The following is a 27575-nucleotide window of genomic DNA, read 5'->3' as shown; positions in this document are numbered from 1 at the left end:
TGGATTTTTGACACACTCAGGAATGTAGGACACCGTAATGAATAGTTTAAATGTGTGTTTAATTGTGCCTCTTTCACAGTCATTGTAGTAATCCTGCGAGAGTTAATTAACCCGTCTACTGTGTCCTAATGTGAACAGATAACCCTCTCATACATTACCTCAGTGCATTAGTCATTTCTAAGGGTATGTCACATTTCTCCCCAGCAAATGGGCTTGATTTTGTGCAGGATAATTCATTTAGCCTCATACTGCCTTGTCCAATCAGAATTTAAAGATTTCTTCTTATTTTTCCCCGCTCTGACTCGCTCTCTGTTTATCTCTGTTGAACCAGCTGCAAGAGTAGCCAAGCAGTCAGCTTCATCTGTTATTGACTGTCATTAACTCTGATAATAAGGGTGTTCTCCAGCAAAGAGACGCTGTCCATTTGGGTCAATTGGACTTATAAGTAACAGTGTCTGGCAGTACAAAACGGGCCTTGTTGCTTCTTTGGACTGTCATAGATCTTTCTCACAGTGTTGGTCATTGTGCTGCCCATTGCTCAAAAGCGTCTGGCCAGAGTCAAGATGAGTGGACTTCAACGCTGATACATCTGGAAGCCAAAAAACAAAAGACTTTCAGAAATCTATCCCAACAGAACATGCAGAGCTAGACATTTCTTTCTGTGGGCTTATTTTGTTCAGTCATTGGCGGGCAGATATGAAAGAGCAGGCTGACATTCATGTTGATTCATTTTTTCCATGTCTGTATCACTGAGGGTAGAAAATGTTCAGGGACAGATCTGTGTGAATTTTAACTTCTCAGTCCACTAAAGCTTGGTTTGCTGATGGACATTTTACACGTCTAGATTTTTCTTCATTTCTGCACTTTTTCATATTGAGCGGTATCAATAAAGGAAATCGACAGCATGGTAAGAACTTTGGTTTTCTCCTTCAAGGTTGACCATAGGGGTTTTGACCTAAAAATAATGCTTTAGAAATGAATTTGATATTCCTTTGATAATGTCATAGGTGAGAATTAGAGGTGAATATCCTATTGCTTGTAAAAGCTTTAAGAGTGTTGGGGGATGAAAAGGAAGGCTTCAATGGAGATACATTTCTGACATTTTGCAGTCGAAACCCTTTGATCGTGAGTCATGCTGTGCGCTTAAGGAAAGAAAAACTAGAAAACACAGCATAGCTGTCTCTGTGAATTTGTGTGATGGACAACTTTGTATCTGTGTTGGTTATTTGTAAAGAGTTGTTGTACTTCTGTGAGGTTGATTTACCAAAAACATCACAAAAACATTGCATTACTGAAGGAAGTTGCAGGCACACTCAGAGGATGTTCTGGTGCCATCCCTAAAAAGCACAGTAACAGCTTTCCTGTTCAACTTGTAATATTTTTGTTCAAGATTCATCGCAGTAAGAAAATTGGGCCCTATTCTGATGCAGTGTCCATTTCTGTCCAGACGTGTGTCTATATGTAGCAAATGTAACCTACACATTCCACAGTGCCGTCTCCATGCCTAGCAAGAATGCTCAGAAACGCTTTAATCTTTACCATCAAATTTATGAGTCTAATATCGCTCTCCTGACAGCTAACTCTGCTCTCAGAGAGCAGCTTCAGAAACTCTTCTGTTGTCTGTTAAATAAGTTTCGTCTTCCCTCAGAGGAGAGGAAAGAAAAAGAATATGTCAAATGGAGTGTGGTTTGTTTATTGGCATGTTCATTAGTTTGTGCTAGAGATATGTTTTTTTTCCCCCTTCACTTGTTTTTTAGTCATTACGCTGTGTTTAGTGAGAGTCCTCTCTCTCTCTCTCTCTCTCTCTCTCTCTCTCTCTCTCTCTCTCTCTCTCTCTCCCTCTCTCTCTCTCTCTCTTTCTCTCGCTCTCTCTCTGTCTCTCTCTCTCTCCATCCCTGTATCTCTCCTTCTCTCTCTCTCTTTCTCTCTCTCTTTCTCTCTCCCTCCCTCTCTCTCTCTCTCTCTCTCTCTCTCCCATCTCCAGATTTTAACTTCCAACAGTCACCCCAGTTCAACAAGCCTGGGGCAAATATTAGCTCGATGACTGTTGTACGAAGCAGTAGCAAGATTTCAGCAGATTTCTGAGTCAGCCCTGAGCCAAGCACTGAGAGAGGTGTGCATGCGTAAAAAAGGGAGATATGATCGGAATCCTTGACTACGTTTCTTCAACAGAAAAGTCTCTCATTTACATTTCAGAGACTGTCTAGACCTTTAAAGTTTTGAGCTATGTGATTCATCACTAGGCCTCTCTGTGACATCTTTCCTTATCTGATATCCCTGATCAGAAGAAAGATTAGAAAGAATCTAAAGAAGATTAATATCTTAAGGATGTTACCGCAGTAGCCAACACAAATTTAATCAAGGATTAACAAGAATTTAGGTTGTATGTTGCCTTGTTAACTACAACTCTTTTTTTGAAGTTATAATAGATTTTTTTTTTGTCAGTATGACACATGTCATTTCAGGTATATAATAACGGAGTAGTTGGCATAGTTTCCTTATGAAACTCACAAGTTTGTTTCCTGCTGTTGCCTTAATAAAGATGTATCTAAAACACATGTTGGGTGCCAGTGACTACAGAGTTCAAAAGGATGGCTTCTTAGTAGGAGCTTTTGCAGCCTATAGAAATAATGCACATGCCAGCAGTGCAAAAAAATTGCCTGTTGTTTTTGGGGCTTGTTTTTTTTTTTCAATTTTAAATTGAAGAATAAAAGAAGAGCAGCACAGGGAGAAACGGTTCCCTTATGAATAAACCGTCCTGCCTTCGTGCTGTGCTCAGGGCGTCAGGGCGTGATCTAGGGCCGTGACTAAACCTTGGAATGGAGAGATAGAGGGAGGAGAGAGAGAGGGAGAGAATTATAGGCAAGGGGGAGGGGATAGAGAGAGAATGAGAAAGGACTGTGTGTGTGTGGAGTGGGGGTATGTGTGTGTGTGTGTGTGTGTATGAGAGATAGATGTAGTGAGAATCCCTTTTATGTCACACATCAAAAGAATATGTCCGCCTACACTGTCCTGATGGCCTTGCGCTGCAGAATACATGATCCGCCTTATCATTCTGCCCCTTCCCTCGCTCATGCACGCGTACTCCTCACAAACACACACACACACTTACACAGGCGCACACACTTACACAGGCGCACATGTGCACACCCTCACACTGAAGAGCAAGAGGACAGGCAAAGTTCAGCGTGTTCTCCTGCTATATGCTGTTGCCTCAAACCTTGATTCATGCCCTCCCTCAGACCAACTGTGCTCTCTCTCTCTCCCTGTCTCTCTCCTTCTCTCTCTCTCTCTCTCTCTCTCTGTCTCTCTCTCTTTCTCTCGCTCTCTCTCTGTCTCTCTCTCTCTCTCTCTCTCTGTCTCCCTCACTGTATGAAGTAAATTCCACCTGCCATGAGTAGGTTTATCGGCCCTGATTTAAAGAGTGAGGGAGACTCAGGGGTAAACAGTCATTTTGTGGGCACTGCTTGCCTTTGTGAGGTGGGTGAATGTGCACTCACCTCACAAAAGGTAAGCAGTTATGCAGTATACAACAGGACTCTGTGACCTCACAAGGATTTTCAATGGTTTTATTTCATGCAGTAATCACTCGGTTACAAAATCATGCAAGTATTAGAAACTAAGCACCACCAATGTGTAGGAAAGATATTTAACGATGTTTCTGAGAAAGTAAATACCTTGTTTTAGCATTTAACAAAACCTTGTTTTTAACCTTTAACACACATTTTATGATAATAATCAAATGACTGGCTTTGTTATCCTCATATGTTGCTTTATATTTCATACATACACAGTGGGGAAATAGACTCATGAATCAATTTGAAACAATAAAGGTCTTTTTCACGTGTAATCCCTAGGAGTGACAAATGATGAGTTTGGACCTTAAAATTGTGCATCTGACAAAGAGTTCATCTGGGAAGCACCTGAATACATAAACTGTCTTTCTCTCTGTTTGTTTTATTCTGTTCTGTCCATCCACATAGACTGTACACACTGAAATCCTCTCAGGATCAAGTATGGGTTCAGTTTTGAGTTCAGGGCTTCTTTACTCCAGCCAGACCAGTGACTCTTCTCTAGAGACCCAAAAACAGCTGTATTGATGGCACCATAGGTTCTCTGTGTATTAGGATTAGGACCTAGAAGTATTAAAACACATTGTCCAAATCAAAGCTGTAGTCAAGACGTTTTGTAATTTGTGAAGGTAGAGAAGTTTTAATTATAAGGGCACTTTTCCAGTCAGCTGCACCTGAAAACCATCTTCCACAGAGACGTATCATTTGAAGGAAGGGAGGCCACGTTTCCCACTAAATGAAGGTTTACATTAGCCATTGTGGTTTATCATGCACTGCAGCTTGGCTGTTTATGAGTGTTCTCTGAAAAATGAGGGGAGATGGACTTGTTGGATGCACAAAAATGAGAACACTAAAAAAAAAAAAAATCAGATCAAGATTGTTTTTCCTTTGTTGTTGTTGTTGTTGTTCTTGTTGTTGTTGTTGGAAATGAGCAATTAGACTTGTTTTGCCCATGCTGCACCCAAGGCTTACTGCAATGAACAGCTTCCACTATTACATCAAAATATATGAATACTAAATCTGTCTGACTCTGTCATATAATTGTCATTTAACACTGAATATTAAGTATGATTGCAGTGTGATGGATTGACTGACTGATGGCTTGTTTTTCTTTGTTTCAAAAATCAATCATAGACTCATTTTTAAAAAAAAAAAAAAAAAAAAGGTAAAGATTCAATATAGACAAAACCTCTACAGGCCAAACTGCACCAACAGACAATATCATCCATGACAGCTTCAGTCACACTCAGTTACACACTCTCTACCACTAGCTGAGATTACTGTAAAATCCTGAAGTTTTGTTTGTCTCTGATATAGAAGCCAGTGAGTTCTAGTCAGCCACCTGGAGAGATGGAGAATGTGCCACTTCCTGAAGGCTGGCAGTGCTACAAGTCACCCGAAGGTCGCAGGTACTATGTCAACACCTCCACGAAAGGTAGGCCCAGACCCTCACCCTCCTAAACACATTCTTCCCCACATCACACCGGCACAGTGTCTTGTATCTGATGGTGTTGACTAGCCGGTACCCTACCCAGAGACTGCCCTGCTGTATCTTCTGTGCTATTTTTGGTCATTAATATCATCAGCTCTTGCTAAGCTCTGACAGTCTCGCTTCTTGGTTCTATTGCAGACGTATAAGGTTAGAACATTAGGCAGATTCTGCTGCACAAGTGGAGGAGGATCTATTCTTCTGATGTATGACAGTCACGTCTGTGGCTTTTTTTCTCTTTTTTTTGAATAGCTGATTTGGATCATCAAAAACTTATCAAGACAACCAGAATTAGATTTGTCAGTGTAGTTACATCTGTGATTCCAGTGTAACAGGGCAGGGGATGCTTTTAGGATGACTGTGCATGTTAAAATGTTGAAGATAAATATTATAATAAATTATCCACAGAACAAAGCTCTCTCTCTCTCTCTCTCTCTCTCTCTCTCTCTGTTTGTCTGTCTGTCTCTCTCTGTCGTTCTCTCTCTCTCTCTCGCTCTGTCACTCTCTCTCTCTCTCAGCTATAGCGACAGAAGCTTAAACATCATTAACATTCAATATTATCTTGGAAACCTGTTCAGCTACAGAGGAAGCCATGCAACTGAACACAATTAATCCTACTCACACATAAACAAACACACACGCACACACACACACACACACACACACACACTGACACCCACTCAGTCCCAAATACCCACAATCCATCCTCTTTTTAACCTTTTTGGTCCCTTTGATCTGACAAACTCCGGTGCAGTGTTCCTCTGAGCAGTGCCGTAATGATCTCTTGTTTTGTGTGGACAGTTGATTTATGTGGAATGTGGATGCAGTGTGGGAGCTTGTAAAGGTCTGTATAATGATGATGACTATCAGCTGCTGTGTGGAGTAAAGTCCAGGCAGATTTGCCGTAGAGATGATTGTATTCACAGTCTATTTCGGGGAGGGGCTCGAAGTCCCTTCAGACACTCTCTGAGTCTGTATGTAATGCACCCCACCCCCACCCCCCCAACAACACTGGCGTGAAAACCACACTTTGGTGTCTTTGAATTCTTAGAAAACCATCCAGTTTTCATGTTCTTTTGTAGCCATATGCCACTGCTATTGGCATAAGAATTTCTTTCACTCATTTGGCATTTTTGCGTAGGTAAAATGTGAAATGCTTCCTTTTTCTTTCTGTTCCTGCCTGTTCACCCCAATACACTGTGGCCTGCTGTTTAAATGATAATCCAAATTTTTTTTCTTCCTGTGATCTAAATATACAAAGTACCGATATATACCTCAAAGACAAATTTTCCATTTATTTGATTTATTTACATTATCACATCTCCATGTCCTAAGCCTGGACAATCTGGAGAGCCATATGGGAAATAACTGAGCAGACAGTACTCCTACTTCTCTCTCTTTTTTTTTTTCTCCTCCACCACTTTGTAGCAGCTCTATTTTTAACAAAGTCCCCTTCAGACTGCTAATTTTATGATAACATTTATACAAGTGCTTGCCAAAACATTAGCGGCCTATCTCCGAGTTTGAATCTGATGTCTGCTATGTGTCTGACATGGATTACAACATTCAAAAGTTGCACAAGATTTTTCTTCCCTGGGAAAATGGCTTTAACACGAAATAAACTGGGATAGGAAGCACTGTTCTGCCTGGGAATATGAGAATGTGTCAAGGGATTGAAAGAGAATGCTGTGAGAGTGATTGAGAACCAAAAAAAAGTGATTTTAATGATTTGTGGCCCGAACTGCAAAAGAAAAGGGGTTTATTCTCATGGCATTGATTTTTAGCAGATGCTTTTGTTATCTCAGGAAACAATACTGTCTGAGGCCTTTGACTGATTATTGTCTCTAAGACCGCTGCGAAGGATTACATGGTTTGTTCACAGCAGAAGAAGCTTAGATACTCTTTTTGGCTTTTTTTTTTGTTTTTGCCTTGTTTTTTCTGCGGTAAGAGGGAAAAAATGAGACTGAGCGCCATTCCATATCCACTGTGTTTCAGAGACAACGTGGCAAAGGCCCTCTGTTCCCACCCAGTCTGAAAAGAAAGATCTCATACAGAAGGATTCTACTCCTCCAGGTAACACCACTCCTCCAGGTAACACTACTCCTCCAGGTAACACTACTCCTCTAGGTAACACTACCCCACCAGGTAACACCACTCCTCCAGGTAACACTGCTCCTTCAGGTAACACCACTCCTCCAGGTAACATTACTCCTCTAGGTAACACTACCCCACCAGGTAACACTACTCCTCCAGGTAACATTACTCCTCCAGCTAACACTACTCCTCCAGGTAACACTGCTCCTCCAGGTAACACTACTCCTCCAGGTAACATTACTCCTCTAGGTAACACTACTCCACCAGGTAATACCACTCCTCCAGGTAACACTACTCCTCCAGGTAACATTACTCCTCTAGGTAACACTGCTCCTCCAGGTAACACTGCTCCTCCAGGTAACACTACTCCTCCAGGTAACACTACCCCTCCAGGTAACACTACTCCTCCAGGTAACACTGCTACTCCAGGTAACACTGCTCCTCCAGGTAACACTACTCTTCCAGGTAACACTGCTCCTCCAGGTAATACTACTTTTCCAGGTAACACTACTCCTCCAGGTAACATTACTCCTCTAGGTAACACTGCTCCTCCAGGTAACACTGCTCCTCCAGGTAACACTACTCTTCCAGGTAACACTGCTCCTCCAGGTAATACTACTTTTCCAGGTAACACTGCTCCTCCAGGTAACACTGCTCCTCCGGGTAACACTGCTCCTCCAGGTAACACTACCCCTCCAGGTAACACTACTTTTCCAGGTAAAACTACTCTTCCAGGTAGCATCACAGATACAAGATAGATGTTTAACAAGATGTTTCTAAATGTAACAAATAAGTGAAAACATTGGCTGTTTTCATTTGAATGTTTTCCTCGAACCGGTGCTCTCTCAGTTAGCTAGCCTCTCCATGAAAAACACACAGACTGCTATGTTAAAAACTCTCCAGGGAATTGTGTTGTGTTTGTACATGTAGTTCCAACAGTACACACATGCCCGCTGCGTCTCATCACTGTAAATGGTCCCCAGAGTAGGAGGGGGTCTGAAGTTTGGAGCCCGCCCCCCGGGGGGCCTCTGCCATGACTACCAGGAAGGGAATCTTACATTACATTATATGCATTGTGAAGTTATATAAAGATAAAGATAAAGGTATAGTCTTTATTAAAAATACTTGAATATCTGTGGCTGATATTAAGTTATATTCTGTAATCCTTTCATGTCATGTCTGAATTGACTGGACAGTATCATCCAAAAGACTGACTGTAACAGTGACGGCCAAGACATAGACAACCTCAAAAAGAGACTCTCTGTTCTTAATTTGAGCCTCATTTGGAATGTTTCCGAATCCGTCTCTGTGTCTCAGTTGTTCCAGCTGGAGAAATGATGGTGCGTTTTAGATGAAGGAGGTTAGATTCTCTTGCTAACTGGCAGTGAGTAGTGCCACTGTGATCTGAGTGTGAGCTCACTGCACTGAGAAAAGAATGTGTAGTTATCTGGTGTTTGTGCAGCACTGTTTTGCATAGCCTGAAGGCCAGTGGTCCCTTCTCACACGTTTACCTTCGACGCGACGCTCAGAGCTGACATGAAGAGAAAGGACAAGCCGTGAATCAGAGGAATGAACCATCTCTAAGAGACTTCCTCTGCAGGAAGAGAAGAGAAGAGAACAGAAGAGAAGAGAAGGAGCAAGGAGAGAAGAAACAAGGAGAGAAGAAACAAGGAGAGAAGAGAAGAGAAGAGAAGAGAAGAGAAGAGAAGAGAAGAGAAGAGAAGAGAAGAGAAGAGAAGAGAAGAGAAGAGATATGTAATTGTGATGTTCTCTTGAAGGCTTTGCTCATTAAGGCTCCGGCTCTGCTGTGTTTCTCAGAGCCTGAGGGCAGAGAAGAAATAGCTCATACCTCACATCGACTCCTGCCCGGTCTCTAATTCACAGCAATGTAGTAGTGATACACACAGTATCAAACACACATCTTCACTGTGTGAGCAGAGTGTGCCCAAGCATTGATAGAAGGAGAACAAGACACTTTAAAAGCTCAAATCATACCTCAGTCGTTACACAGTGTTACTAAATACTATTAATGGAATATCACAAGGGAGAAACTGTACAGATATGTACAAAAAATGTTATAACTCACTCATGTCACAGCTGTATGCTAAATGAAAAATGTATAAAATATTATTTCAGATACAAGGTGTCTTTCTCATCTATATGTGTTTTAGAAAAACAGAATAGCTCTTACTTTAACTGTGGCTGTTTGTGATTTTAACCGTCCTTGTCTGTGTTGTAGTTAAAAGAAGTCAGTCCTCCGGAAGTCCTCATCAATTGCTGGACCCTGACGTGGCACTGCGGAAAATCAGCAGAGAAAAACAGGTATGGTCCTGCTTCACTCTCTCTATGGTTAAAACTACACACCATGGTCTATGACTTGGTTATGAATCATCAGTATAAGCATCTTTACAACTAAATTCCCTATAAATCAATTTATCAGTCATGTCCATTGCATTTGTCCAATGAACATCCATCAAAGTGGCACGTATTCTGGGAATTTGGCACAAATGATCCAGAAAAATACATTTCCTCTTTCCACTTCACTCTGTCCCACTCCGTGCGACTCATTGTTAGCGCAGATTCCGGATCACTTTGAATTGATCCCTATTGAAATGAGCTAAGACAATAGAAACCACCCATCCATCTGTGCCGAGCTGGTCACGGCAACAGTTAAACAAATTATTGAACTCGGGCCAGACAGAGACCTCATTAACCCACGTGACGGGGCACCAGTCATATGATGGCATATCGAGTCATATCAACAAACGACAGCAGTGAAGTACAGACAAGGCCATATGGACAGCCAGGATCTGGCCTGCGTTCTGGTAGTGTTTGAACTGGGGCCAGAAAGGGATCTGATGCCATAGCTGGAGCAGGGTTTGGAGCGTGTACTAAAGCGAACTGGGAGGTTTGTGGTGTGGAACCGGTGGACTCGTGGTGGAGCTAGCAGGGTATATCGAATCGGTAGGTGCCGGGCAGTACGGCCGCCATGTTCTGGAGGAAGGTGAGAGAGCTTGCGTGGGAGTTTGTGTGTTGCGTGCAAGCGTCTTCTTGGCCCACTGCAGGTGACTTTTTTAATGAGGATGTTGAAAGTCTGTGGGATAGAGAGTGTGTTTGTGTTTGTGTGTGTGAGTGTGTGTGTGTGTGTGTGTGCGCACGTGTGTGTGTGACTGTGTGTGTGCACGGGCACGCTGTGTTCATATGTGATCACGTGCAGCTTTTCTGCAGAGCATATTCTGCTTCAGGGGCATGTAGCTTTGTAGAGGTGTGAGGTGTTATTAGTAATGTTGTCTATTTGTCTGATGTGAGATTAAAAACTACTTGGATATACTGTAGGTATGGAGGAACATACAGATGAAGAGGCTGCCTCCTACCTCAGTGTCTGAACAGCACTGCAAACCCACACATAAGCATACGCACACACGCGCGCAAACACGCACACATGCACACACACACACACACACACACACACACACACACACACACACGCAGTCTCACACAAACATGCTCACAAGGGTGATGATACTAGGTTTGCTGCTCTGCTCTGAGACTACACACACACACACAAACACACAGCACACATCCTGCTTCTCCCCCCAAAGCACAATACACACACCCACCCCCTCACATCCACACCAGCACACAGTGAATACAGATATATTCAAGCCTCACACTTTCTCACACGCAAAAATACAAACCCACACACACAAGCAGAGGCAGTATTGGCTGGCTTTATCAATCCTGTGGTTTTTTTGTTGTTGTTGTTGCTTTTGTCTTATCCTGAGGGTGAAGTCATTTGGAGATTACGTACAATCATAATTAGTCTCAGAGTGTTTATCACATAATCGTTTTTGTCCTCCTATGCCCCGTTCCCTCCTCTCCTCTTCACTCCTTTCCTCCCCTCTCCTCCTCCCTTCTCCTCTCTTTCCCTCATGAATCTTCCGTTCAACTGTTATCAGTCCCCAGAGGAAGAGGGAGTGTGGTATGGTTTGAGTAAATAAATCACTATTTCTCCTAGACTACCTCTCACCTCTGTCTCTCTTTCTCTTTCTCTCTCTCTCTCACTCTCTCTCTCTCTCTCTCTCTCTCTCTCTCTCTCTCTCTCTCTCTCTCTCTCTCTCTCTTTTGCTCTCTCTGCCTGTGTGTAGTCAGCATAGACCATACGCGTGAGTTATGCGTCTCCTCTCTGATACCTGTGTGCTGTGTCTGGTCACTGGAGTTGGCTGCTTACAGCAGGAGGGGTTTTGGTTCCTCGTCACGCTCCTACAACCACCCCCACCTCCCTCTGTCACCCCCTCCCCCCATCCCCCCAGCTCCACTCCGCTCGCCACGGCAACAGAGGCAGGCAGACCGCACTCAGTGTGGCAGAAGAGTAGAGACCAGTCTGGGTTTGTAGAGAGAAAGAGATAGAGAGAGAGAAAGAGAAAGAGAAAGAGGAGGAAGATGGAGGAAAGCTTTGACACAGAGGGAAGTTTTGACGATGCCTCCTGTCTCTCTTCACAGAGCCCAGGGTCCATGTCACCTGCCCGGAAACAAAACAAGGAAAAGGAGATTAAAGAGACCAAGATCACTGTAAGTACTGGTACTGGAGTCTGATACAAGATTAATAGATGGACTGAGCACAGTACTGGTTATGGCATGTATTGATCAGGTATGATTTCTGATGGGTTGATAATATGACAGGTTACTGCTGCTGAAGTGATTGATTGGCTGTGCTGACTGATGAGTGGTTATGTGTGGAGTTGTAATACTGTTATGAGTGGCCAGAAGGGCTCTGCTCTACATCCTGAAGTAATAAATGTGAAGTGTTTTACAGATGTCTCCCATCTGGTGTATGCCACTGTCCATAGTGTGTGTGTGTGTGTGTGTGTGTGTCTAGGTGTGTGTGTGTGTTTGTGTATATGTGTGTGTGTGTGCAAGTGTGTTTGTATATGTATGTACGTGCGTGTTTGTGTGTCAGTATGAACATGTATGCAAACACATATGCATGAGTGTGTGTGTGTGTGTGTGTCTATGTGTCTGGGTGTGCGCGTGTGTAGATACTCGCTCCAGGTTTAGGCAAGGCTCCGCTATAGGCGTGTAAAAACACAGCATGCAGATGCAACCAGTTACATCACCACTGTTGTGTTGTAGTAGGACTCATCTGTTCTGATGTGGACTTGGAACCATCACTCCATTACTATCATTCTAAATCAGATATTTATGACAGGAAGCGACATGCCTTTATTAGATTAGCCAGAGTAGGCAATTGATTCTTGTCTGAGAGAGATTCACTGATTTGACAGACTGCTTTTGAAAAGAGGATCTCCTGCTCCTCCTCCATCTTTTACAAAAAAAAAAAAAAATCCAACTGTGTTCCCCACAGCATTTTAAATTTAAATTTAAATTTACCGTATTTTACCAGAAAACTGTCTTCTATGGTAATGGTAACATCTGCTATACGGTCACCAGATCAAACGGCATTGTTACATGAACGTGAAAAGAAAGACAAATATTAACCGTGAGAATAAGTGCCTCTCTGACATGGCTGCAGCCCCAGTGGGGCATGTCTGTCCAGTCACACTGTGTGCCTCTCAGGCACTACACACACACTGTTTTCATTCTGCAAGACAGAAAACATGCGAGTATTCAATTACAGTTCATCCGTCGGATCAACAAAAAGATTGTTTGTTTCACAAAGGCAATGGTGTGTTTTTAAATAAAGAGAGACCTTTTGGATTATCTCATGACTGTAAAAGCCATTGAGAGGTTTTTGGGGGGTTTTTTTTTTTTTTTTGGTTTTTGTTTTTTTTCCGGGGGGAACTGGCTGAGATGTAAAGCTCTGATTTAGGGTTGTGTTAAACTGGAGCAGTATATAAACATGCCCCTAAGCATAGAACAGACATGCGTAAGGTCACACAATGAGAGCTCTAGTCATAATAGGTGATCAGACACATCACATCAGCACATCACGTCAACAGCTCCACTGCACATACAGAGCTAATTACGGACTGAACCAGAGCATGTTCGCATGTCCGCATAGACGCACGCACAGTTTTCTGTTGATTAGCAATTTACAATTGAGGGGTGGACAAGATCTCCCCCTTGAAAACTACGGTGGGTGCAGGTTTTTCTGCAGGATCTAACTGATTGCGTAAGTGATAACTGATTCAGCTAATCACTGTTTTACTGGCCCACAGCAGAGTGAGCTGTATTAGACTGGAACTGGATTAAAATCCCCTGGAGGAGGGTTGTCTTCCAGTGGCCTATACCAGACCAGACAGATGAAGATGACTAATCGGTGTCCACGTTGGTAACGAAGAGTATTTTTCTTCTATGCAATGGTGTTAAGTTGGGCTGACAGTGGCACTGGTTTGGTTACGTAATGCCAAAGCTGTTAATGAATCATAGAGGCTGGTTGAGGGAAGACAAGATTTCTGTGGCACTCTTCCTTCACACTAGGCTACAGGGAGCAGACAGGGGTGGATACTCTTTTTTTCTGAGCGAGGAAATTTTGTGTGCTTCGTAGATTGAGGGAACTGTCAATCAAACGAGAGCCCGCCCCCAGAGAGAATGAGTAGAAGACATGGCTGGTCCAGTTTCCATGGTGACAAAGGCAATAGTACTGCTTAATGGGTGATGAAATGAAAAATACAAAGAGAGAGAGAGAGACAGGGAGAGAGAGAGAGAGCAAAAAATCATTCACGTACTCTCTATGGGAATATCAGCAGGTTTGTGTTGAAGCCAGTGGTATTGTGCATTGTTGTGAGCATGTAGGTGGTTGGGGGTGATGTGTATGCTGTATCTGTGTATTGAGAATGTTCGCTCTGCTTCCTCTGGATTTAGCCACTTCAACCCTGCGAAGAATCCAGTTTTATCTTCACAGCACGTACGCGTAACACGTACGTTATATAAGCTGGGAGTTGTCCACTTGCAGTACGATGTAACGAAACTGAGTTTACTAAATAATTAAGCATATGAACATATAGTGTAGATGAACAGGTGTGTACATGGCTGTTAATTATTTTGAGTTTGGTTGACAAGCAATTCACCATAGCAACAGCAAAATCAATGGAACATCACCCCAGCGGCATCAGCTCTAAATCAGCTTGTGACTTGCTATCAGAGAGTACAAAGCACTTTCACCTTGTCTTCACCTTGATATGGTCCATTTCAGGAGAGGCAGTCTGGCATGGAGAAATTGGTAAATGTGGAACAGACAGCTTTGCAAATGCCATCAATGATTCACAGAATAGCACGCACCCCCCCCCCCCCCCCCCCTTTCTGGGAGTGCACTTGTTTCTGAATTTGAGTGGAAGGCAGCAAGTAGACAGTAAGCACTGATGACTGTGGGTCTGATGTTTTAGGAGTAACTGAGCAACAGAAAACAAGGGAATGCAGTGTTTAGTCACTTAAGAAGAGAGAGAGAAAGAGAGAAAGAGAGAGAGAGAGAGAAAGGGTGAAACAGAATGAAATCGAATTGATGATGTAGAATATGAAAAGGAATACAAGAAAGCTGTGGTGTGTGTATTGTGATGGAGAAAATGTGCCTTTACAGCAAAAGTAATTTGTCGCTTAGCAACTGCGGCTGAGCGTCATACAGTCTCAGAAATGGTAGAGATCTTTGGGGTTCAGTCTAATGTTAGCGTTTATGAGATGTTTGTATGTATGCGTGTGTGTGTGTGTGTGTGTGTGTGTGTGTGTGTGTGTGTGTGTGTGTGTACAAATGTGTATGTTTATATCTGACAACCTGATGTGTGGGTTTGGTGGATTCGTATGTGTGTGTTCATGAGGTGTTTACTTGTATGTCGTATATGCATGTGTCATGTTTTGTGTGTGTTTGTGAGTGTGTATATGTTTATAAGTTGTGTTTGTATGTGTAACGGACTGTCTATAGTAAAGCTATTGCTTACATTGTGAAGTAGTGGAGATTTATTTGTTTTGCTGTGTGGGTGAATTGGTGTCCCAGAGGCATGCTGCATGCTATCATTATGTCTGTGTTATTTGTGGCTATTCAGCAAAACGGCTCCATTTCACTCAGTCAGGCTTAGCACAGTAACTAAAGGGCCAATGAGTTCATTATGGGTCAATGCCAAAGTCACACAGAGCAGAGAATAGTCATTCTGCTTACCAAACACAGAGTTCATCTCTCCAAGTGGACACAGCAACAGCAGCAAACAGCAGAAAAAGTGTGTGCTGGAGTTATTGCGATGGCATATGACAGCGTATCACAAAGGCGGCTGAGATGTGTGTGTGGTCTGCGTGCGCATGCGCATGGGTGTGTGTGTGTGTGAGTGTGTGTGTGTGTGTGTTTTGTGTATGTGGATGTGCGTGCCTAGGTGTAGGTGTGTGTATGTTTGGGTTGGGGAGTGCATACTTGCATGCATGCCTGCGTTCCTGTGTGCCTGTGTGTGTGCACGTGCGTGCGTGTGCGTGCGTGTGCGAGTGCGTGCGTGTGCGAGTGCGTGCGTGTGCGAGTGTGTGCGGGTGCGAGTGTGTGCGTGTGCATGCGTGTGCGTGCGTGCGTGTGTGTGTGTGTGTGTGTGTGTGTGTGTGCGCGTATGCGTGCTTGCCTAAGGATCCGTTTTAGAGTCTGGGTCACGTCCACTATGATTTCTCACTAGTGTGGGCTGCCATATTACAGTGCCTCCCATAACACAGTAACATAATGTGCCTCAGTGACACTATTAGTACAGTCATGCAGACAGAACAATGGCAAATCCATCTTGGCAAATGCAATATACAAAAGAGTAACACTTTGGGTACTGTGCAGGGCTTAGCCTGTTATCTGGACAAAGAGATTATTGTGTTCTTACAGTAATGTGGTATGGTTTGATATAGTTTGTGTTCTGCGGTACTAGATACATTTTGATTGTGCTCGGTAGTAGTAACTGTTCAGTAGATGTCATGGTTTAAAATGAGCTGTGTTCAAGAATTCTGACTGCGTTCAGTAGTTTTGGCTGTGTTCAGTCTCTGTCATAGGTTAACATCTGGCGGTATTTTGGCTGTGTTCAGTAGTAGACAGTTGCATTGGCTGTGTGCAGCAGTGTAAGCTGTGTTCAGGGTCGTGATTTACAATTGGCTGTACATGGAAGATTGGGCTGTGTTCAGTAGTGTTGGCTGTGTTCAGTCGTGGTTGTACTGTAATCTGAGGACAGCAAGGATGTGCGTCACCTCAAATAGACCCCATGAAGGAAAGGACAGGCAGAGAGACATGGGTGCTGTAGATAAATGGTTTCATTTTCAGCATGACAGAGAGAGGGAGAGGGAGAGAGAGAGAGAGAGAGAGAGAGAGAAAGAGAGGGAGGGAAAGAAACGACAGCAGTGATGAATGTGGAGGCTCTGTAATGGAAAATCCAGAACCCATAATGATCAAAATGATCCTTCAGGCGTAAAACCAATACAGTGCCTGGGCTGAAGGAAGTAAATCTATGCGTGTCTCCATGCACACTTTTGTGCTTTGTACATATGCATGGCTGTCTACGTGTGTACATATAAACATACGTGTGTGTGTGTGTGTGTGTGTGTGTTTACATTCGGATTGTGACTGTGTTTTATGTCTAGAGGGATAGGAGGACACACCAGACATTGATCATGTTTCATAGTGTTAGACGCAGGCGTTCATTGTCAGAGACATTTCATGGCTCTAACCTGCCTGAGGAAAGATAACATTCATGTGTTTATTCATCACCACAGAACAGCCTCTATAAAACACAATGCACAGTTATTCACTCACGCTTTTGTTTTTTGGCTGTTTTTTTTGTCCTCTCACTGAGATTTTCCTTTCATAAAAAAGAAATTATGACTTATTGACTAGTTTTTCTCATCATCATTGCATGCTGTGGCAAAAACATTGAAATGTTACCTTGGGTTATTCAAACGAACTGAATCAAATTACCATATTGGCGACTGCAGGCATATCAGAGAGAACTGAATGTACTAATCGCTAACAAATATGAGCAAATGTTATTAGAAATAAATATTATTATTATTATTGTGTGTGTGTGTGTGTGTGTGTGTGTGTGTGTGTGTGTGTGTGTGTGTCTTTGTGTGCGTGTGTGTGTGTATGTGTGTGTATTTGTGTGTGTGTATGCCTTTGCAGTCCATAGCCATGGGAAGTGTGTGGCAGGGCATGCATCCTGTCTTGGCAGTGGCAGTGAGATGCTACAGATGGCAGGCATTACATAATTGTCAAACTTAAAGGCTAATTGAAGAGGCTGTAGAGGCCAGAGTGTGTATTCAACCAGACAGGACCATGGGCCACCTTTGTTCACTTGTTTGGATGGCTTCTGTCTAAGAATGTTTCCTTGTTCCTCTTGGCATGACCTGGAGCAGTCCTCTTTCCTCAACAGTCCCTCAATTTCTCTCTCTCTCTCTCTCTCTCTCTCTCTCTCTCTCTCTCTCTCACACCTTCCTGCCTGACTCTGACTCTCTCACTCTCTTTTTCTCCATGAGGGAGTGTTGGGTCACGGCCCAGCTGACCCCTTTGACCTTTACACATCTCTCCTCCGAGATTTAAACAGAAGCCAGCTCTGTCCTTTTCCCTTCACATCACGCTATTCACACGAAGCACTCCTCCTACTGCCGCTTCTCCTCATCTGTTCTTTGTATGGAGACCTCTGACTTCCTGCTCAGCCGATCCCTGTCCCTCTTTCTGTGTAGCTTTCTTTAGCTCTGCTCCTCTCCCTGCTCCTCTCCCTGTCCCTCCTCTTTTGTCTCACTATTTCTCTGTGTCTATTTCTTGAGTTCTGCCTTTTTTTGTGTGTGTTTTCAGCCGCCCTCCATTCTATTTTTGTCTGTTCTTCACAGCTTCACAGCTCTCTCTCTCTCTCTCTCTCTCTCTCTCTCTCTGTTTCTCTCTGTTTTACACCCATTCTTATTTTCTCCTTACAGATCAACTGCGTCACATTTCCTCTGCCTATGTCTACAGCAGAGCAGCAGCTACTCAAACCCAGTGAATGGAGCTACTGTGACTACTTCTGGGTAAGAAAAAGACAGAAATGGAGAGAGAGAGAGAGAGCGAGAAAGAGAGAGATAGAAAAAGAGAGAAAGAGAAATAGAGAAGACTAGAGAGGAGCTGACATGTCCTCCTGCAACCAGAAAGAACAAAAACTCAACCACACCACCAAGAACCACAGTCATCACAGCAGCAAGAAATTCCCTACCAAAGTCTCACCTTTTGTTGCTGTTCCAACAGCAGACCCAGCATACGCATTCAATATTCATGTCTTTGTGATGAAAATGAGGCGAGTGTTTGGTGTCGGTGTTATTTGGTATTTCTGACTGGATTCTGACATTTGTTTTACCTTAGGGCTCAGTGTAAATATGAAGTAGATTTGACACATGCCACCACATGCATCAACGACACATTACTGCTGTTCTATTCCAAGGCTTAAGACACAACCCCATGCACATGCGCACACATACACAAATATGCTTACACACATCCATAAACTCCCATATGTATACACACATAGAGAAACAGACACACACAAACACACATGCACACGCAAACATAAATAAACAGACTTGTAGTGCATATATATGCATGAGCACACACACGCTTACTCATAATGAGCCTGGTAACACAACACATGGTCTTCTCCTTCCTACATGCACAAACAGGCACATGCATACACACACACACACAACAGCCTGGGAACACAACACATGGTCTTCTCCCACCTCACACACACACCTACACACACACACACACTCATATTCACCTAGATACAAATCTTTTTCCACGAACACAGAAATGCTTTGATTCACTACGGCGAAATACACTCATACACACAGGCACATGGACACTGATTCAGCCAAACACAAAACCCAATCCATATGCACTGACTCACCCACAGATGTCACACACACACACCCCCACACACGCATCCACTCACGTGTCTATGCCCCTCTGTTTAGGGTGACGTCTCCAGAGGTGTGTGTATACGTCTTCATGTGAGTCTGTTATTGCCTTGTGCAGATGTGTGTGTGTGTGTGTGTGTGTTTACTGATGATCTACTGATGGTCCTCTGCAGGCTGATAAGAAAGACCCCCAGGGGACAGCATATGTTTGTGGATTTGAAGTGTTGCTACAGAAACAGCTGAAGGGAAAACAGATGCAAAAAGAGATGGCAGAATTTATCAGAGAAAGGTAGGTGTATGTTTAAAATCTAAACATAGGCTATGCTTATGTACTTGTTCCCAGTCTGGGTTCACTTTAACTATCAAAAAATATATATATATATTTTGTTTTTTCTAAAGATATTCTCAGTGCATCAGTGGGATCAGGAAGTGGAATTTATTCTTTCATCTTATCTTGCCTGAGTTATGTTTTCTAATCTTTATTGTTCTTATTTTGACCCTTTTTTTTTCTTTTCTATCTAATAATTCTTGCATTTCTTTGTGTTCATCATGATAACTGACACCGCTGCTGCAGTTCCTAAAGCATATACATGAAACTCCAGCGTTAGTACTCCAATATCTACACACCCAGTGTACTTTTGAGATACTGTTTAATTTAAAACACGTTTCCAATTGCTTTTGTAGACTTTGAAAATTAAGGTTTAAACCTCTTCAAAGATTTAGTGACGACAAAATCTGAGAAATTCTTGTCACATCTGACCTGCATTAGAACTTCAGACACTGGACAACCAATCAATGGGCCTTTAATTATTCCTTAACCCGCCTTTGAACCTGATCACATCCCTGTAGACTACCCTCACTTTCAGGGAGCAGAAAAGGCTGAACATTATTCCAGACCACACACGCATCCATGTTCACAGAGCAGTTTTCTGTTTCCCTCTTTCCCTCTCTCACTCTCTCTCTCTCTCTCTCTCTCTCTCTCTCTCTGTAGTTAAGCTGTCAGTGTAATTCATTGCTGATGTGTCTTAATTTCCTCTGAGGCTTTGTTCTTTGGCACTCAGAACCATGTGGTCTCAAACTCACAACTCACTTAAGGAGATATAATCTGCTTGTCCGTCATGTTGAATAGACCCAGTCTAGGCTCCATAATCATCTTATAACAGTGTTAGCATTCACTTCTCAAATAAGAATGTAAACTAATCTTGCTGTTTCTGTTGCATTCATCAAAAATAAGATGGTTATGGATTGAGCTGCTTTTAGTTTAAAAAAAATAAATAAATAAAACAGTTCCTCTCACCCCTGCTAATACTCAGACAGCTGCGAAGTCGACAGACCCCAGGAGAGATACAGAAACAGACGAGAGAGAGCGAGAGAGAGAGAGAGAGAGAGAGATTATTAGAGAGAGAAGAGAGAGTTGTTACTTAACAAAGGCTATGGCATACTTTCCTGTCCATTCTCACATCATTCTAAATGCTCTAAGCGAGGACGGAGTTGGTTCTTTTCAGTCGTATGCTGTGGTTTTGTGTCAGTAAGTGTGATGTGTTGAGCAGCTTCGCTTGACTGACAAACTGTGTCATCAGTGAGGCTTGTGTCTGACACCAATCCTATTACCAACAAACACAGTCAACAAACACAACAGCAACAATAGCATAACAACAGCAAACAACAACAGCAACAATAACGACGGAATTCAAAACCGTGTCCCACACTGAATGCATGCCTCCACTGATATTGCTTCATTACGTCTTTCTTTTGTTGCGGTTATTAAACCTGTCCAATTTTACCATTTTGTACAATTTTTTTCTACCTTCTTCCAATTTAATCTCTTGAAATATAAGTTCTCTTTTACCTGAGATTTAGTCAAAATGATTGTACATACAATTTTGAAAGAAGACAACAAGCCGCAAACAATAACCCTCACATAAAGCAATGAGTTCTAAAAAAAAACCAAAACAAAACAAAACAAAACAAAAAAAAACGCCTTTTAGTTCCATTCATGTGGATGACTGTTGGAGGGGATGCCAGACTGTTGTGACTGATGTTACCTTTTGTCTTTTTCTTTCCCCCTCTTTCTCCTCTGGCGTCTCTTTCAGAATAAAGATTGAAGAAGAGTATGCCAAGAACCTCTCCAAGCTCTCTCAGATTCCCCTGGCAGCCCAAGAGGAAGGGTGAGTCCTTTCACTGTGAAAGATGTGTGTAAACCTATTTTCTATTCTTCTTCTTCTTCTTCTTATTATTATTATTATTATTATTATTTATATTATTATCATCGTCATATTCTCTGCCTTTATGTTAAGAGTTGTAGTCATCTTCTTGTTCAATATGTCACATAGACATCTGAATGAGGAACAAGTGTGTGAGTAAATGTAGATGAAATTAAGATACAATGGAAGTCATATTGAATACGGCTCGGCAGCGAAAGTTGCTCATCTGTGCCAAACCTCACTTGGCGGTATTGGACACTGTGAAACAGAGCTTATGTAAGAGTAAATTCTAAATATATGTTTATTGTGTAGAGATGCATTACGGAGCTGTTTTTGACTGCTTTCAGGACTCTGGGGGAGGCTTGGGCCCAGCTGAAGAAGAGTCTAGCTGATGAAGCAGAGGTCCACCTCAAATTCTCCTCAAAGGTAACAGCGCTTGACAACAAACCAGGATTACAAACTGTGCCTCAGTCCTCATGCATATATCACAATACATGTTTCAGTTTTGGAAAAGGGAATGAGGATTACTAACGTCTGAGTACGATATAATCATAAATTACCTAGTTTTCCCATCTAAAGTACAAATTCAAGAGTTTTGTGTCACTCAGACACAATGCTAAATAGAAGACTTTGTGAGACATGGTTGACTAGGTCTAATCACACAAACATTCATACACACACACACATACACGCACACACACATTTTTCAGTATCATCAAAAGATACACACATATATAAATCATCAAACCACATACACAGAGAAAGAACTCCTCTTCAAATCTTTTCTGTCTGAGATAACCTTGGGCTATAGTGGGTCTGTTTGGGCTGTCTCTGTGTGATTTGTATTTCTCATTTCTCTTCAGCTCCACACTGAGGTAGAGAGGCCATTACTGACATTCAGAGGAGATAACTTTAAGAAAGATATGAAGAAATATGATCATCATATCGCAGACTTACGCAAACAACTGGCTAGCCGTTACGCTGCAGTGGAAAAGGTATTATTCCGTTTACCCTATGATACACACACACACACACACAAACTTCTGACAGCCACATTTCATGCCGGGTATTGAAACACTCATCAGGCTACCCTAGTGAAGTCAAGTTGATACACTCATAGAGCAATAGAGAGTGTGTCTGTGTACACTTCATTTCTCAGAAAAGTTTAAAAGTGCCGTTAGCCAAGAGGTTAATGACAGTCAAGCTTTAGTCCTGTGAAATCCAGCACAGGTCAGAATCAGGTTGCACGGAATATGAGTCCAGCTTTGGAGCAGCCTCTGTTCAATGGTCAAACATTCATAGCATATCTTAAAACCAGTTTGCATTTTGGTGTGCACTGAATGATTTTACATCTGGTATAAGATTTTTTTGCCTGGCTTCTGCAATCTGTTGGAAAATCTCTCAGGACATGGCAGCATATTGAAGAAATCACAGTGAGACTTTGTGTGTCTCATTTATGTGTGTCCCCACTCGAAACTGATCTAACAACGTCTTGTTCCCCAGCTGTAGACGCAGAAGCCTGATGTCAGTAGCTCATGGTGTATATTTAGAAAATTCAGTAATTAGCCTAAATATGCTGATGAACATTAAGACATTAAGAGCATAATCTGTGTGAGGAAAATGCTGAGTGAGTAGACATCGTTATGGTTAAGTAATGCTACTGAAGTTAGTGCTGATTTTGGTTTCTGTTTGTTTGTTTGTTTGTTTGTTTGTTTGTTTGTTTGTTTGTTTGTTTGTTTTCCTCCAGGCACGAAAGGCACTGGCAGACAGACAGAAGGATTTGGAGGTCAAGACACAGCAACTAGAGATTAAACTGAGTAACAAAACGGAGGAGGACATTAAAAAAGCCAGGCGGAAATCCACACAAGCAGGTCAGACACCTTCCAACCATCTAACCATCTAAGAGACCAATCCCCTGTCGAAAAACACGCACACATAAAAGTTATTACTCTCAAGCAAAATCCCAGCCACTGTGATCATGTCATCCTAAAAATATCTCACTGACAGATAAGGTGGCTGTTAAGACCCTACATACTGCCTCTTGTCTACATTTTCAGTCGTTTTAAAAGAACTCTCCAGACAAATTATTATTGGTAGCATTTGCACCAGTGGGTCTCTGAAAAGTATGTGTTGTCTACTTAACTGGTGAAGGGCAGCGTTTGCAGGGGAGCTCATGAGTAATGTAACTTCACTGAATCTCTTTGCCCCCTTTTTTCATATATTAGTGTTGTCTGTTTATTTTTTCTCATCTCTTTTAGTTTGTCATTGCCATTTTAAACTTTTTTGTTGTTTCAAAATGAATGATTTTGGGGCATGAAAAGTGGGATATTAATCTACAGGGCTTCACTCTGTTTGAATTTATAGCAGCATTCACTGTAAACGTTACAGATTTTACCGGAATGCATCTTTTGATGTTCAACATACTGTGTAAATGTTCTGTCCGTCAGAACTGGAGCTAATGTAATCCCAACGCACCAGCTGTCCAAACAAACAACAGATTCCACTGCCATGGAAACCATTTGATGATGACATTCTTTGCTGCAATGTATGTGGAGTTGCTCTTTAACGAGTAAACAACATCCCTCTGAGACACAGGCGAAGACTCAACTCTCCTCTCTGCCTCTCTCACTCTCACTCTCACTCTCTCTCTCTCTCTCTCTGCAGTTTTTCTGTTAAAACTTTGCCATGTCCACTCAAAATAAGCCCACTACAATGCCGCAAAAGCCTTTGCATTGCGTAAGCAGATTTCCAGACCGTTCTGGCATGCTGTATAAATTGGCTGACATTGTTAAGTGTGTGTGTGTGCGTGTGCGTATGTGTTTGTGTGTGTGTGTGTGTGTGTGTGTGTGTGCGTGTGTGTGTGTGTGTGTCCTGGGATGCTGTAAACTTTTTTGCCATCCCCCAAGCGGGAGGCGTGACAGACAAATTGAAAACGTTGCAGTATAAAGTACCTTGGCCAGGCACCAGAACCCAGTTCTTTATAGAACCATCCCGTATTGGCTCAGCTGTCAGTGAGGAGAAGAAAGCCTGTGTAATGGACTGTTTTTATAGAGGGATAATGAACCCAGCTGGAGATGACTGTTAGCTCCGGTCCGCCATGCTACTCTCAAAGCCGTGCTAAACACTGATATCAATGCAGGGCTTGTTCTCCACCAGCCATTCACTCAACCCTAACCTGAGAGGATGTGGCAACCCCAGCCATGTGTTTGATACCCTGTGAAAAGCTGGATTAGCTATAGGATGTTTTTTCCCATGAGATGAGTAGAGACAGAGGAGAGAACAAGCGGGGAGAGAGAAAGAGAGAGAGCGTAAATGCTGCCAGTGTTTGTTAAGGGATGGCCACTGATGCTTCGAAGGAGAAAACAACAATCTGACAAAACCAGATGTGGAAACAGAAAAAGAAGAAACAGATTTTTGAAACAGTCCCCAAAACCCATCTCAGTATATGGCTTAACGCCTAAACATACATACATACATACATACATACATACATATATATATACTGAGAATACCGGTACATAATGCCTAACTATAGTATTGCACCTGTGCTTATCACCTAAAATACAAAAACATACATTTATGTTTATCATAATTATCAGTGGGCGTGCAGCACTGTGTTATGTACGGGTACTGTGTAACACTGTGTAATTGCGTTGTGTTTATGGGGGTCGCTTCTATGTTACTGTCTTGTCATATGCCAGTCCTCTCTGATTGGACAGTAAGTGTAAACAGCAGGCTTGTATTGGTTTTGATTTGACCACATGCCAGATCATTCTGCAAGGGGATTGTTTATTAATTGTTCTTTTCACTTTTTCCTCGCTGTTTTTCATCTTCAGTTGTGCTCAGTAAAGAAAATAATCCACCATCAAATCCACATCAAAATCCTAAGCCCTCCAATTACTGTGGAGTCTCATTTACCACAACACTACCATCACTCTCTTAACCATTGTCTGACCATGTGCCTCAGTCTGTGAAAATGACTGAAAATGCTTCAGCAAATTAACTGCCACAAATTTCTTTAAAGCACAGCTTCTGTAATGCCTCACTGCACAGCTCTCTAATGCCTTAGAGTGATGATTCTTTGCAGAAATGGGAAATGTATGAGAGTGGCTGGTGAATGGGCTGACACCGCCCCCTGCTGGAGACATATGGAGATGAAAATGTGTGGGGGGTTTTTGTCTTGTTTTGTTTTGTTTTATTACTCTGATTAGAACTGTATGACTAAGCTGTGCATTCCATCTCGGTCTGTCATAGGCGATGATCTGATGCGCTGTGTGGATTTATACAATCAAGCCCAGTCCAAATGGTTTGAGGAGATGGTCACCACTAGCTTGGTAACAAAGACGTCAAATGAGTTTTACACATAGGACATTTATTATTCATTTCTTTTCTGAATTAAGCTGACTTGAAAACTTTGTGACGTGTGTGTGTGTGTGTGTGTGTGTGTGTGTGTGTGTGTGTGTGTGTGTGTAGGAGCTGGAGAGACTGGAGGTTGAGAGAATTGAAGTAATACAGCAGCATCTGCGACAGTACACAACCCTGAGACATGAGACTGACATGTTTAACCAAAGTGTGAGTACAGCCAACACATACATTCACCGCCAAAGTCATAACAGAGAAGAAACAGTGATGACAGACAACAGCCTCTTAAACAGGAAGCTCCACACAATTTATAATGCAGATGACAGAGGTATCCACAACTACATCAGCTTGAATTCCATTGTACTTGCATGAATAAAAACAAGGGTGTTATCTTGTGCTAGAAGCATTAACTGAACAGAGATATGTTGAAAATCTATACCGGAGAAAAGATATTCAGACACTAAAGACTGATGAGTTGCATAAACCTTTTTTTTTTTTGTGGGTGGTGTTGGACTTTTCAGTGTCTCTGTTGTCAGCCATACTTCTAAAAAGCTCTTAAATCTACTTACGGTTGGATTCATTCACCACGTAAACTTAACAGACAAATGGGTTAAGAGACCAACTGTTACATTTTAGCCAGCCAGCTAAATCGGTGAACCTGCCTTAAGGAAAAATAATACATCTCTTTGGTTCCCAATCCTCGTACACAGAGCCCGCAATTAGTGCTTAGACAGCAGACAAGTCACTGTAATCTCAATGGAATTACAGGTTAACATGAAATTGGGATTTCTTTTGCTGTGCGTCACCGTCAGTTGGACGGCTTAAGACTGACAGCAGGAGCCATCGTCAGGCATCGGGTATCTGTGACAACAGAAAGTTTTAGGAGGTGTTAACAGCTGTTCGTGGGAAATCAGACACGGCGAGAAAGCATGCCAGATTTAACAGAAGGGCTGTCTGCCAGCTTTCAGAGTCTCCTATGCCGTAACAAACCGTGAGGCTCTTAAGCTCGGTGTAATAAGCCTTGGCACAGACACTAACAACACTTTCACACACAGAGAGCTGGGTGAATGAACCATCCTCTTACGACACGAGAGTCAGACGCCCAATAGGAGGCCACCGTTAAAACCTAGACGTGTGTGAGACAGTAAGGCAATAAGAGTTAATGCCCTCGTACGTACATACATGAGCACAATTACGTAAGGGAAGAAGAGAGCAACTGCTCCTCTCTGATATTTAATCATTGAGTTTTGTGATTTGAATTGGGACGGTGTTCATGTCAGCTGGCGCTGTACCTCTACAGTTTATTGTCCGCTGTTGTGTTGTGCTATTGTGGCTTATCGCATTAATGCGAAATGTGTCTTTTGCAACATTTTCGATGTGTACTAACCAGTGACATAGTAAAACCTTTTTAAAAATCTGTGTAATACGAAAATGGCACTAACTTTTTGTGTTGATTACGTATTACTGAAGTGCAACAAAGAAATCTTACCTAAACACTTATTCCATAAAGATTTGTAAAACGTGCTCTTTTGTTCGTTTGTGTGCTGACAGACCTTGGAGCCAGTAGACCAGCTGCTCCAGAGTGTGGACCCCGCCAAAGACAGAGAGCTATGGGTGAAGGAACACAAGACAGGAGAGTTAAGGCCTGTAGATATGGACATCTAGAGCTGACTGGCCTTGAAACAACACACACATACACTCAGAACCTATACATGTCTACCTGTCTGTCTGCCAGACCTCACCTATCTCACCTTAAGGGTGAGGTTCAACCAAAGCCACACAGGTATACTGCACAACTCTCTCTCTCTCTCACTCACAGAACTCACAAATAAGCTACACGGTACAAAATGACAGTTTTGTTGGAATGAGTGCTCACGTGACCTGTGGAATGAGATTAGAGATTGAGTGCACAGCAGCTTAATGTTCAAGAAAAGACGAATGACTCTCCGCCGACTCCCTCAGACTCTCCTAGCCTCCGCTATTCATTTCAGCATGGCAGTTTTGCAGTTC

At 42.5% G+C, this 27575-nt stretch overlaps 1 protein-coding gene across 1 annotated transcript; it reads left to right on the top strand.

The window, feature by feature from the left end:
• Positions 1 to 1500: 1500 nt before the first annotated feature.
• LOC115825990 (growth arrest-specific protein 7-like) lies at positions 1501 to 27230 on the top strand. The gene is made up of 16 exons (XM_030789675.1): positions 1501 to 1686; positions 4890 to 5007; positions 7057 to 7170; positions 9395 to 9477; positions 10099 to 10159; positions 11375 to 11514; positions 11599 to 11727; positions 18028 to 18117; positions 19173 to 19288; positions 21093 to 21167; positions 21551 to 21629; positions 22067 to 22198; positions 22951 to 23074; positions 25458 to 25537; positions 25677 to 25775; positions 27117 to 27230. Exons 1-16 carry the CDS (start codon positions 1501 to 1503, stop codon positions 27228 to 27230), a joined length of 1740 nt encoding a protein of 579 aa, XP_030645535.1.
• The last annotated feature ends 345 nt before the right edge of the window (positions 27231 to 27575 follow it).

The sequence above is a fragment of the Chanos chanos genome, chromosome 13 (genome assembly GCF_902362185.1).
Source record: "Chanos chanos chromosome 13, fChaCha1.1, whole genome shotgun sequence".
Lineage (NCBI taxonomy): Eukaryota > Metazoa > Chordata > Actinopteri > Gonorynchiformes > Chanidae > Chanos > Chanos chanos.
This window is presented reverse-complemented; position numbering and strand designations above follow the sequence as displayed.